We start from the raw sequence: 12,954 nt of genomic DNA, 5'->3' as shown, positions 1-12,954 counted from the left end.
ATGGTATTATAACAACATTGTATGGCACATGGTAACTACACTGTGGGGAGCACAGAACAAGGCAGTCAAATCACTGTGCTGCACACCTGAAACTAATGTAACACTGTGTGTCAACTCAACTACTATATAGGTATATAGTAGTGTGTGTGTATAAACATAAAACAAAAACAAGAGGGACAATGACTGGGTAAGAATAGCACTGGCTAAACAGTATTAACAGCTGCGTTTCTAACCCTGGCTATAACACCTTTCTAGCCGTGCAACTTTGCAAAAGTCATTTAAGTATCCTGAGCTTCGTTTTCCTTATCCCTAAGACTGGGTCATTTACCCTACGGTGTGGCTAGGAGAATCCAAGGTAAAACGCTATATAAGTGGTTATCATTACACTACATAAATTATTGCAGCGCCTGCTAGGATACCAAACATCAGTGCCAGCAAAACTCAGATGGCAAATGTTACTAACTAGTATTAGTTTTAAACTTTTCATCTTCCCTATCTTCCTTACATGAACACACGCAACTAATGTTCGCTTACAGTGTTCCAGAGAAAGCAGATCTTGTATTTTTATAATAGCTACCACTTATTACACCCTTATAAATGCCAGGCACTTTTCAGACCTCATCTCGTTTCATCCTCAGCACTACTCCAAGAGGCAAGTATGATTATTCCTATTCTAGAGATGAGGAAACTAAGGCTCAGATGTTTTAAGTAACTGGAGTGAGATCACTCAACCAGCAAGTGGCAGAGCCAAGATGCAACTTTGACAAACTCTGGGAGCTTAGGCATTACCTACCTCTCTATCTACCATGACTGCTCCAAAATTTGCTAACCCACAATTACTAAGTACTAAGTTACTAAGTACTAATGCTAACATGCTTACCTGCTGGCCATCCTCTCTGCTTTTCCTCTGTTACGCTCTTCCTTAGCATCAACAAAGAACCTGCTCTGGTCTGCTCTACTGAAATGACATCTGAAGCAGCATTAAGTACTTCGAACATAGAGAGGAATCCATACTGTACATACTGGAATGAACGTCCAAATCGCCTGGAAAATGCCTTTTCAAAATCAGAAAGGAGAACAGGAGATAACGCCAACAGGTCTTTCAACTCACTCTTCACAACAGCTGGAAGAATGGGAGGCACCCTTCCCCGGTAAGGTACTCGCCGACGGGAGCTCGGCCCAGAGCAAACACTGGCCCTTCCCCTTGGCATGGAATTTCGAACCTTATGGTTGCTCCTCTGTTTTGCAACTAAACTTGCTATTCCTTTGGTGGATTCATCTGGAATGGCTAAGGAGGTGTGAAAAAAGAAATCACAGTTAGATGAAAACTTGCTCCTTTCTTTACCCTTACATCTGTGGTTATACAATTTTAATTCTCCAAGGAGCTGTGTATCTAGGTAACATGATAAACATGAACCTTTGGTTCCTCCATTTCTTTTAGACAACCACTTGTTAGCTCCTCTATCAGAAGATGAAGACAGAAAGATCAAGCCCAATATTTAACATTACTTCTGACTCCTGAAATATCTGAAACTCTCAAGATGAACAAACTTTCCTGCAATGTTTTTTTCTGTGCGTCACGAAATTTAAAACATGAATTCATGGTTAAAGTCCCATTGTTATGCTTCTTCCAATTTAAGGTGCAATAATTTGAAATCACATGCAAAATGTAGTTCCTGTGAATGCACATTTTTCTGGAGAAATAAATTCTTGATTTTGCTAAAGCTTTAACTCTGCCCACAACTTCAAAGGTAACCATGAACCCTCTCCCCCTCAAAAAATTAAAATCCCCTGCCTGGGGTGCAGGATAATCGCTATAACAATTCTTTTTTCTTTTATATTTTTAATTCCAGTTAACATACAGTGTTATATTAGTTTCAGGTGTACCACATTCAATAATTCCATACATCACCTGGCGTACTCCCCATTGCCTATTTACCAGAAAAATTCTTTGCTAATTACGTGTTACTTATAGATCTTCAAATTCTAAGCTTACCTTTCAGTATTACAGTACCATCCCCACAAGGGCAGACAGTGACAACATCAGGCATGTCCAACACCAGCTCCATAGTGGACCGATATCCAAGAACCCGGAGTGGTAAATGGCTGCCAACCATCAAAAGGTACTCCTTTTCCAACTGCTGTGGGGTCAAACCATCTTTGGTGGAGATGAGAAGTGACCTTATTTCTTTCCTCAGGCATTCCTGGATACGCTCTTGTTCAGACATGGCACCCTACCGGATTTAAGATAGAAACGTGGCTCATTAGGAAGAGCAGACAAACCCAAGACGGAGGGAGGGGAGAGTTTAAAAGGATCAACAGTGGAATATAAACAATCGACACCAGAGTTCTAAAGGTGATAAAGCAGAAGCAAAACCATGAGGATTCTCTGAAACTCGGCGTTTCACACACTGCAAGCTCTCTCAACCTGTGTCGATTCACCTGCACGCGTCTGGAGACATCATTGCCCCTGGCTAACGTGTGGTAAGTCCAAGTTCCTGGCTCGACTTTGCTGAAGCCCCGATAACGGTTTGTCTGGGGTCTCTACACCGCAAACTTCGCTTCAGACGGGATCCCTCCTCGACGCTGGGAAAAAGCTCGGGAAGGAGGCAAACGCAATACCGCCTTCCCCAGCGCCAGGAGAGGGCTCCCGGTAAAGACGCTCGCACCGGCATACCTGGTCCGGCCCAGACCGACGGGGAGGCTGCCCGCTTCCTCTTACCCAAGTCAACGACCTCATCTGTGCCCGGGAGCGGGGTCCCCTGCCCACCCCAACGTCCCTCCCTGCCCCCAGGCGGAAGGGGAAGCTTCCCTTCCCTCGATCCCTGGGAACTGCCCACGCAGCGAGGGGGTTGTAGGGAGAGGCCGGCAGGAGGCAGGCGGGTGGAGTGTCGCCCCTCACCCGTGTCACCCACAGTGCGGGCGCTGCCGTTGCGTGGCCCAGAGACTCAAAGGCGCTCTCCCGTCCAGCCACCTTGGAGGAGCAGCGCCAAGGCGCCCGCGCGCCTGCGCACCAGTGCTGGAGGGCGGGAGGCGTGCAACCCGCGCGGCGTTCCAGCCCCGAGGGCGCGCGGCGGGTGGGACGGTTGGGCAGGGCGGGACGCTCGGGGGTCCAGGCTGGGGGCCGACCGGCGCGGGGCCGCCACGCTAGGCTCTCGGGCGGCGTTGGCTCCTTCGGTGGGGGGTGGGGGGGTACGGAAATCGCCGGCGCCTACCTCGTCCAGCGTGGCTGGGAGACGCGAGGTGGGGCCGCGGCTCGAGAACCTCTCCGACCACATCCCCAGCCCGACAGGGGCAAGGGCAGCGGGCCGTCCCGCCATTGGGACAGGCAGGTGGGAGGAGGAGGTGGAGGGGGCCTCGAGGTTCTTGACTTGGGTGTGCCTCATAATCACCGGTGGAGCTTGTTTAAGGGGAAAAAAGATACCCAGGTCTGATCGTCGAGGGAAATTACAGGCATTTCTGACGCTAGGTGTTGAGTCCCTGCAGAGTTACATGCAATTTAAGCTCCGGGAAGAGACGAATGACTGGAACCTGGAGAAAGAAACTTACCGGTGCCATTGGAGAAAAACGAGCTGGCAAACTAAAAAAGGGAATGTATATTTGGGTAAATAACCTGGGAATGTATTTACTGGATAGGTGGAATGAGCCCGATTTGTATGGTCCTTGAGAACTAGAAAACAGTTTAAGAGGTGCAGAACAGAGGCACAGTATAAAGACCTTTAAGATGTACACTCTAAAAAAGTAAAAAGGCAAACCAAAACATAACCAAGGAATCTGAATTAAGAAGGAAAGCTGTGCACGCACATCTACTTTAATTTCCACCTAAAATTCCACGACATGTTAAATCCAAAAAAGCTCTAGGAACAAAATGTTCCATCAATGAGGCAGGTATATTGAGGAATCCCTGACAGAAAATAGAAAAGATTTATGGGCTGGTTTATAGTCGAATGGACAAGGCTAAATAGCAAATTAACAAAAAGGAAAATGATGAGATGTGAAAAGTGAATCTAGATGTTCCAACACCCAAATGACAAATGTTACAGAAGCAACGGAAAGAATGGTGGTGAGGTCTGGGAGTTAAAAAAGAAGGACAATATCCCAGATGTGAAGAAAAACACATTTTCAGATTAAAAGGGCCGAGTGAGTCCTTAGAATAACTAATGAAAAAAAAGATCCCATCCTAGGAGAAGATCCCATCCCAAGCCTAGGAGAAAGGGAATCAAGAGTTTTGTTTTTTCTTTAAGTTTTTTGAGAGAGTGTGTGTGGGAGGGGCAGAGAGAGGGAGAGAGAGAATCCCAAGCAGGCTCTGTACCGTCAGCACAGAGCCCCATGTGGGGCTCGAACTCACAAACAGTGGGATCATGACCCTAGCTGAAACCAAAAGTCAGATGCTTAACCAAGTGAGCCACCCAGGCACCCAAGAGATTTTATATAAAGAGATTATATAAGCACTGGACATTAGATAGCTATCGGATTTCTCAGTGGAGCAGTATCTTCAAAGCTGAAACAAATCCTTTACCCAGCCAAACCAGCATTAAGTGCAGGAAAAGAAAAGACATTTTCAGACATGTAAGATTCAGAAAGCTTATCTAACTTGAGAATGACTCCTGCAAAATGAACAATGAATTGAAAAAACATTATCCCAGATTCTCATCCCCAATTATCTAACAGCTACCACACATTGAGCACTTACAAGATGCTCTTTTATGTAGAATATCTAATTTTCTCCCCAGTTACTCTGAGGTACAATCATGATCCCCACGTTAAAGTGAAGAAACGGATATACAGACATGAACAAAGGTACAACAAAGAGTGATAGGCAAGAAAAACATAAAACTTATGGCTCAATCTAGAAAGGTAAGAAAAAAGAGACTTTTAGAAAGCTATTCTGGAGCTAAATCCCAGATCAATAACTGAAAACCAAGAGTCAGGGGCTATTTGAATTACTCCAGTGAGGAGACCCCACTGAAAGTCCTCACGTGCTTGGGTTTATGATAATGCAGTCATTCTCCAAGACCCAAAAGTCTTTTGTGATGACTCACCTGGGAAGTGAATGGAAATAAGGTAGGAACAATCACACCAGGTATCTTCCACGTCTTTGATGGTAACACTTGCCTCTGCAGTTCTCCAGGTAGGCTTTTGATGTATGTTTCTGGCACTCTGCTTGGCATTTTCTACCAGAATAGCCCTTACTCAATGAGTGAATGCACCAATGCAGGAATTCTGTCTGTTACTGAGATTCCTAGTCCAGTTTTTCACTTGGCAAGCAGGGTACATAACCACAAGAGGAACTCACAGTCCCACTAGCCCTATCCAAAGGTGACAGTGGGCCAGAATTCATTTATCACCAACCCCTGTACACTCAGAATGTGAATGGCAAACAGTGACTTTTGGGGTCCCAGAAATTAGAGTTAGTTAGCATTAGGAAGTGATAGTCACTGAAAAACGTAGGCGCTTCCTTTTCTTCAGAGCAGTTATCCTAAAAGGATGAAGGTTTGCAATGTTAGGTAGGGCAGCATCTTTCTGTAAGAGACTAGTCAGATTGCATTCAAGAGACTCTGGGTCCAGGATCTGATTTAGTTTGAGGAACAGGGTGACAAAGCCAGGTCTCTCACTCATGAGATGCGTCTGTTCCCTGGACCTACAATAGTGTTTTGTTGGTCTGTTTGCTTTTGTTGTTACACAAATCAAAAAGACTCCGCTGTTTTTTGAGTTCATTCCTTGGGATCCTACCATTAATTAACAACAACCAGAGAGTTCTGTGAGTTAGACCAATGTGTTTTTCCACCCTGCTGCCTATTATGATGATCAGTTAATTCTGGTAATTAACTGTCTCCAGCTGGTCTCCTCCCATCCCTGCTTGCATCTAGGAGTGTATTTCAATTGCAGCTGCTGCTACCAGCAGTTCTGCCTTAGAAAACAGCCAGGAAAGAGGTTTTTGTGTTTTGTTCAAGCTTCTGAAGCTTTAAATATGCCTCATGACAAGAATGAGAGGATCTTTAGATAAACAGAAGAGAGAGTGGGTGAGTTCAAGTTCATGACAGAACCAATATAGCATTCCTGCCTCCCAACGTTTTTTAACATTATGCCTAATTTGGGACCATTTGATGGTATTGTTCAATTTTTCTTCCCACAAGCAATTACTCCAACTTTTGCCATCCCTCCTACACTTTTTACCCACTCCTGCCTCACCACTAGAAATTGACTTTGCTTGGACTCCCAGAGAAAGTGGAGGCTCTCATGCATGAAACTTCCGAGCTTCCAACTCAGAAACAACTCAACTAGCCCTGCTCTCAGCTTTCCTTGTGGTCTCAGCAGGTGAGGGACCATCTATCTCACCCATCCATCCTACTCTTGTGTCTATCTCCCCAACTCCTCTAGCTCCATGACCTTTGGCTATTATTACACAGTCCTGTATAATCAACATCTCTTTACACTCCTTTCCTATAACAAAATTTTGCGCTAATCCTTTTAATCTTACACAACACAGACACAGGGAGTGGGAAACGTAAAAATACACTTTTGACCTATGTACCTCTGTAGCCATTGCTGCGTGTCCAAGTCCTTGAATAAACAGTCCACGCTCATTTTTTTCCCACTTTTTCATCCACCATTCACTACTCAACCCAAAGCAAGGAGCCTGCTACTCTAAATAGCTTTCTTAAGCTACTTTTAGCAAAATCACCAATGACAAATCTTGTAATTGACAACTCTTAAGGACTTTTCAATCTTTTCATCTTTGATAATCTCTGATGTTTACTTTTGGTGTCCCCTCCTTTTCTAAAAATCTCTCCTTGGTGGGTTTCTATGCTGCACCAGCCTTGGATCCTAGCTTTCTGCTCTATTTATTTCTGATATGAAATGCCCACGTACTCCAGGGTGTGTCCTTGGCCCTTCTCCTTTTTACTCTTCCCTCTTCCTGAGTGACCTTTTTCTTTCTCATGGTTTCAGCTTTGGGGGCTGCCTTTGTTCATTTAAGCAACAAATATCTTTTTAGCTCCTATTACGTTCCAGGCAGCGTTCTAGAAGATGGGACTAAAACAGCAAAACAAAGTGCCTGTTCTCCCGGACCTTAACAAGGACAAGCAAAAGGCAGATAAATATATAATGTCGAGTAATAATTGCTTAAGGGAGTGAGAAGGGACTGCTTTAAATGAAGTATTTAGAAAACTGTTGTGTTTGGCCTCTACGATAGTGGTTTTACAACGTGTGGTTCCAGAGCCGCTGCATCACCTGAAAACTTGTTAGCAACGCCAATTATCAGACCCCACCCCAGACCTGCTGAATCAGAAACGGCAGCGGGGGAGGGGTAGAGGGTCCAGCAGAGTGTTTTAATAAGCCCTCCAGGTGATTCTGAGGCATGCAAAGTGAGAACCACCACTCCAGAGCAGTTTCCCACCGCACGCGTCATGAATACATTACAGGCGTGGAGTCTAATGCTGATTTTTCTCAGCCCACTGGGGCGACTTCAGGGGTGGGGGCAAGCAGGTGCTGGAAGCCCTCCAGCCCAAAGTAGCCTCCACCCAGACTTTTCAGAGGCAAGCAAGTGGGGTCAGACGCAGTACCCACAGGGACCCAGGTAGGAAGGCAAGGGCCGTTCAACACTCACCAACAGGCTCAAGAAGCTAGGCGCTAAATGTTCTACTTCTGCTTCAGGGCCACCCCTGCGGCTGCGCGGATGAAGTTCCCGACCTGAACGCAGAGAGTCTGCGCAGCGCAGCGCGAAGCTAGGCCCGCGACGGTGGAGGGGCGTGGCTCTTGCTGGGCCCTTGTCTGCGCACTCAGGGCAGCTTCCGCTCTAGCTGTGTTTTGAGCGCTCTTAGTAAGGCACCTGGTCCTTAAGGTTTCATCGTGATTCTGAAATAGTCCTTAGGAAAAAGGTTGATTGGATTTTAAATCCATTTGCATCATCACAAGGAATATCAAAATTACATTTGTTGATGAAAGCTACTCGACTCTTCAACTGTTAACCTAAATTTTTAAGTGGTTGTAAAAATAGTTTTCAGCTTTTTTTTCAACGTTCTTTTATTTTGTGTGAGAGAAAATCCCAAGCAGGCTCCGCACCGTCGGTGCAGAGCCCAATGCAGGGCTCGATTCCACTAACCGTGAGATCATGACCTGAGCCAAAATCAAGAGTTCGGTGCTTAACTGAGCCACCCACACATTCCAGTTTTAAAAACTCTTTTAATCACTTTACGATGTATATCAAATTATCGTGTTAGACACCTTAAAAATAATTTTTGTCAATTATAGCTCACTAAAGCTGGAAAATAACTTTTAAAATTGTGTGAACACATTTCTCATCAATGGTGACAAAAATTTTAAAAGTTTATTATTAAAAAGATTTGATTAGAAATTTTACGTAACAACTTCAAACAATATATTTGTGGAAGCAAGCTCACCATTCTTCTTTTCCTCATTTAAAGTGAACTTTAATTTTTTTATATAATTAATTGGCATGTAACATGTTGGTTTCAGGTGTACATTATTTGATACTTGTATATATTGCAAATGAGCACCACAATAGTTAACATCCATGCCGGTACACAGTTTAGAAAAAATTTTTTTCTTGTAATGAGGACTTGTAAGATCTACTCTCTTATGAAATACAGTACTATTAACTACAGTCACCATGCCACTACATATCTCCATTATTTATTTATAACTGGAAGTTTGTATCTCTTTACTCCCTTTATGCATTTCAAGATTGTATTTTAAAATTGAAAATATTTTATTAGGGGATGCCTGGGTGTCTCAGTCAGTTAACCATCTGACTCTTGATTTCAGCTCAGGTCATGATCTCACAGTTTATGAGTGAGATCTCAAGCCCCACGTTGTGCTCTGTGCTGGCAGTGCAGAGCCTGCTTGGGATTCTCTATCTTTCTCCCTCTCTGCCCTCCACTGCTCATGCTCTCACTCTTTTTCTCTCAAACATAAAGAAATAAACATTTTTTCAAAGTAATTAAAAAAATATTTTATTAGTACACAAACCTTCTGATATTGAATCCCTAATACTTTTCCATTTTCTTTTTACCATGATCATATATCAAAGATATATTTTTCTAAAAAATTTTTAAGTGTTTATTTTTTGAGAGAGAGACAGAGACAGAGCATGAGCGGGGGAGGGTCAGAGACATAGGGAGACACAGAATCCAGAGCAGGCTCCAGGCTCCAAGCTGTCAGCACAAGAGTTGGACATGAGGCTCAAACTCACCACAAGATCATGATCTGAGCCAAAGTTGGACACTTAACCCACTACACCACCCAGCTCCCCTCAAAGATATAATTTTATTGCTGTGCCCTTTATAGATAACCTCAAATCCTTTTGTTTGCCCCAGTATGCTATTCAAATTTTGTTTGCAATAATGGGCAAATTAGAAGCACTGCTCTAGGATCTCAAGATCTCTCTCTCACTCTTCCTCCCCCTCCCTCTCCCTCCCCCTCCATCTCCTCCATAACCCAACACTTAAACAGGTAACATACAAAACAGCATCCTCAGGGTCACACAAGTCAGCAGAAATAAGAAATTTAAGGGAATTTCATCTGCAATGGGAACAAATTCTAAATTGAAGTATAATGGAGCCAAAGCTGTCCATAATCCCTTTTCCGAGTGCTATGTTCTCTTTTAGTGGTTCTCTGTCTTCCCTCCCCCTTGGCAATCAGGAATACCTCCAGATTTGGGATGGAAGATTACCTACAATTAAGGAAAAGTCTTGGGGCACCTGAGTGGCTCAGTTGGTTAAGTGTCTGCCTCTTGGTTTCCGCTCAGGTCATGACCTCAGGGTTTGTGGGATCAGGGCCCCCATCAGGCTCTGCGCTAACAGTACAAAGCCTGCTTGGAATTCTCTCTCTCCTTCTCTCTCTGCCACTCTCTCTCTCTCTCTCTCACACACACACACAAAATAAATAAATAAACATTAAAAAAATAAAAGGAGGGGCGCCTGGGTGGCTCAGCCGCTTAAGCGGCCGACTCTTGATCGCGGCCCAGGACATGATCTCACGGTTCGTGAGTTCAAGCCCCACATCAGGCTCTGCGCTGATGGCACGGAGTCTGCTTGGGATTCTGTCCCTCCTTCTCTCCGCCCCTCCCCTGCGTGTGCCCTCTCTCCCTCTCTCTCTCAAAATAAATAAATAACTCCCCGAAAAAACCTTTAAAAAAATAAAAAATAAAATAAAATAAAAGGAACAGCCTTATCCCAGGCTACCCTTCCATCATAACACTTTATTACACCTGTTTACACATCAGTTTCTCCCTGTTAGACTGTAAGTTCCTTGAGGGCATGTGCCATATCTTACCTCTACGTCCTCAGAGGTGAGCAGTGCCAAACACATAGCAGGTGCTAAGTATCTGTGAAGTGAATTAATGAGAGAAAAGTCAGGTCAGTCTTACCTCACCACTGGACCTGACAAGGGGACAAGTGCATCGCCAGTGAAGAAGGTGGGAAGGAACATAGATGTTCCAGATCAGTATAGTTAGGGGAAGTGGGTCTGCCAGAGATGTCTAAGGTTGTGACCAACTGCCCAGCCTATTAAGGTTAAAATACCCACCCTTCCCAAGTCTTCTATCTCCTCACTGCCCCCCTCATTAACGCAGGTGGTCACCAAATTCTGTTGATTCTCCGCCTGAGAAGCAGCTTCTGCCTCCTGGCCATTCCCACTGCCACAGCCCAGGTCCGGCTTTCAATAGCACCACTTTTCTAGACCTCTGCTATGCCCTCCTGGTTGGCCTCTCTGCCATCTACAAATTGAGAAAGTCAAATTTAAGTCCCTGTAGTCTCCTCCAGCTCTAAAATGATAAGATTTGCAACTTTATCTAGTGACAAGGAAGTCCAGGCTTTCTATTAAATAATTCATATAAACCAATATTCACTCCACTTAGCAAATGGATATACAATTTCAAAATACTAAATAATAACTATAATAATTTAGAAAGCCTTGAAATTGTCCAAGACCTTTGGCTTTTGACCTTGGAAACAAACTCAAAAGTCAACAACTGTAATTGGTCCTCCCTTCCTAGTAAACCCTCACAGATGCCAGTCTCATAACAAATCCAAACAAGGAGTAAACTATTAAGAGTACAAAAATGTGCACATATACTTTCAACAAAGGGATGACCAATACTTTCAATTAAAAAGGAATCTAGAAAGAAAACAGCAACATCCTTGTAAGTACAGCCAGCCTGAGGTGCATTCTGCTGCCTCAGCACTCCCCAACCCCCCCACCCCACACCTTTCAGAGATGCTGGGTTGACCTTTCTACCATGCAACGTGATGCTCTTTCTCAGCTATTGTCATTGCCATCCATAATCTCAACAGCCTTGTGTTGTAAGCAGGTGCGTGTGTTACTGTTATATGTGGATACTGAAAATGAAGTCAGATCATGTAACTTCTCCATCGTCCCTACAGCAAAGGAGACTGACAACAGGTACCCTACATGGGCTCCAATGCCAAGTAGGGCCTTTTCTCATCAATTTTTCTCCGGCCAGAAATCCCTCTATCTTCTTGGCAGACAGGGTGCGATTTTGAGATTATCATTTGGCCAGATAGCCTGCCAATTCCTGGAGTAAAAATTGAGGGCCAAGTTTATTTTAAGAATCTATAGCTAGGACCCCAGGTCCAATTAATTTGTAACAGAATCAAAGGCTGAGAAGAAAAACAAATACTATCATCGGTTTCAGGCTTTTCTGAACAGGAAAATATTTACAGGATGATAAACTGTGTTTAATAGTAACTATTAATTTGAGTGAATATTAGGTAATCATGATACTTTTCCCTCTATGGACCAAATGAAGCTTCAGAATTTTTCTCAGTGTCCTGCTCTAGGCAGGAACTGTAAGTTGAGGCAGGCACTCGAAAGAAACATTTGCCTCTCTTACATTACTACCATGCAAGAATCAGGTTTAGAGAGTAAAAGCCAAATCTATTTAAGTTACTTTATTACTAATCCTTTATTTTATTCCCAGTGACCTAATTTAGAATATATGGAAGAAAGTACTGGAGTGGTTTTTCCAGAGCCATGGGAGTTACTTCGGGTCCACATTCTTTAATAAGGTTTTTGACAGGAAAACCTGTGTGAACTCAGTTAACTATTGGAAAATAAAAAACATTTCTGCCATCGTGATCTGCGGTATTGGAGCAGAATCCTCAATCTTGAGTTTGAAGCGTTACCCATTCAGTGAGAAATGATTAATAGTAAAAGAGAAATAAACTCATTCAATGTTTCAAGTTCCTCAGAAGTGAGTGGGGCAGCTCCCCCAGTTTGTTGCTGGATGGAGCATGGCCAGGAACCTGAAAAAGTGACAGTCCTGCCTTCATCAAGGAAACATGGGAACGGAGCCTAGCAAAGGACAAAAGCATCCTTAAAAAAAAAATCAGATCCCTTCCCCTCTATGATTCTTCAAGAAGCATTACATCATCAACAGGCTTAAGCATTAGTAAACACAATAATAAGTTAATAAAAAAAAAGAAATATAAATGTAAATAAGAAAGAGAGAGAGAGAGAGAGAGAGAGAGAGAGAGAGAGAGAGAGAGTGAGTAGAGGCCTAAAAGAGTTTCCCTAATCCCCCCACCTTTTGAAATGTGGATCCTCCCAAAAGTAGTCCGACGACACTAATTCCACTTTGAAAGCACTTGCAAGAGCAGGGCCAGGATATAAAATAAATGAGGGCGAGAGGGGAAAGGCGCCCTGCGGCAGCCTCCAGGGGGTAAGGGGACGCTTGGGAGAAGTTTCTCATTTTACCTTAGGGTTACCCTAATTCGACGACCTATAATCGGTTCCCTTAAGCTGTCTAGCGCCCCCTCGAGGACCACGTCCCTAGTTCCTAGGCCGCGCAGAGGCCGCGCAGAGCGCCACCGCCCCTTCGGCGATCTGCGAGCCTCCGCAGGCAGGCAACCGAACCTGCTTTAGGCAACCGAACCTGCTTCAGGCAACCGAACCTGCTTTACAGCTCAAATC

General features: G+C 44.1%; 1 protein-coding gene and 1 long non-coding RNA gene across 3 annotated transcripts in view; both read right to left on the bottom strand.

Moving 5' to 3' along the window:
* The window catches only part of TDRD5 (tudor domain containing 5), a 98,972-nt gene extending 95,980 nt beyond the window's left edge, over positions 1-2,992 (bottom strand). For both annotated transcript variants that reach the window (XM_060643662.3, XM_060643661.3), the window contains exons 1-3: positions 2,903-2,992; positions 1,997-2,234; positions 881-1,288 (exon numbers count right to left, since the gene is read on the bottom strand). In XM_060643662.3, coding sequence (XP_060499645.2) covers positions 881-1,288; positions 1,997-2,228 — 640 coding nt within the window. In that variant the 5' untranslated portion in view covers positions 2,229-2,234; positions 2,903-2,992. The remainder of the gene's footprint in view (positions 1-880; positions 1,289-1,996; positions 2,235-2,902) is intronic.
* Positions 2,993-7,593: 4,601 nt separating this feature from the next.
* On the bottom strand, positions 7,594-12,856 carry LOC144614917 (uncharacterized). The gene is made up of 3 exons (XR_013553228.1): positions 12,739-12,856; positions 10,297-10,348; positions 7,594-7,868 (listed from the first exon to the last, which is right to left on the bottom strand). It is a non-coding gene; the product is annotated as an uncharacterized LOC144614917 (long non-coding RNA).
* Positions 12,857-12,954: the final 98 nt, after the last annotated feature.

Source organism: Panthera onca, chromosome F1 (genome assembly GCF_046562875.1).
Source record: "Panthera onca isolate mPanOnc1 chromosome F1, mPanOnc1 haplotype 2, whole genome shotgun sequence".
NCBI lineage: Eukaryota > Metazoa > Chordata > Mammalia > Carnivora > Felidae > Panthera > Panthera onca.
The sequence above is the reverse complement of the archived record's forward strand: the minus strand, read 5'-3'. Positions and strand labels throughout refer to the sequence as shown.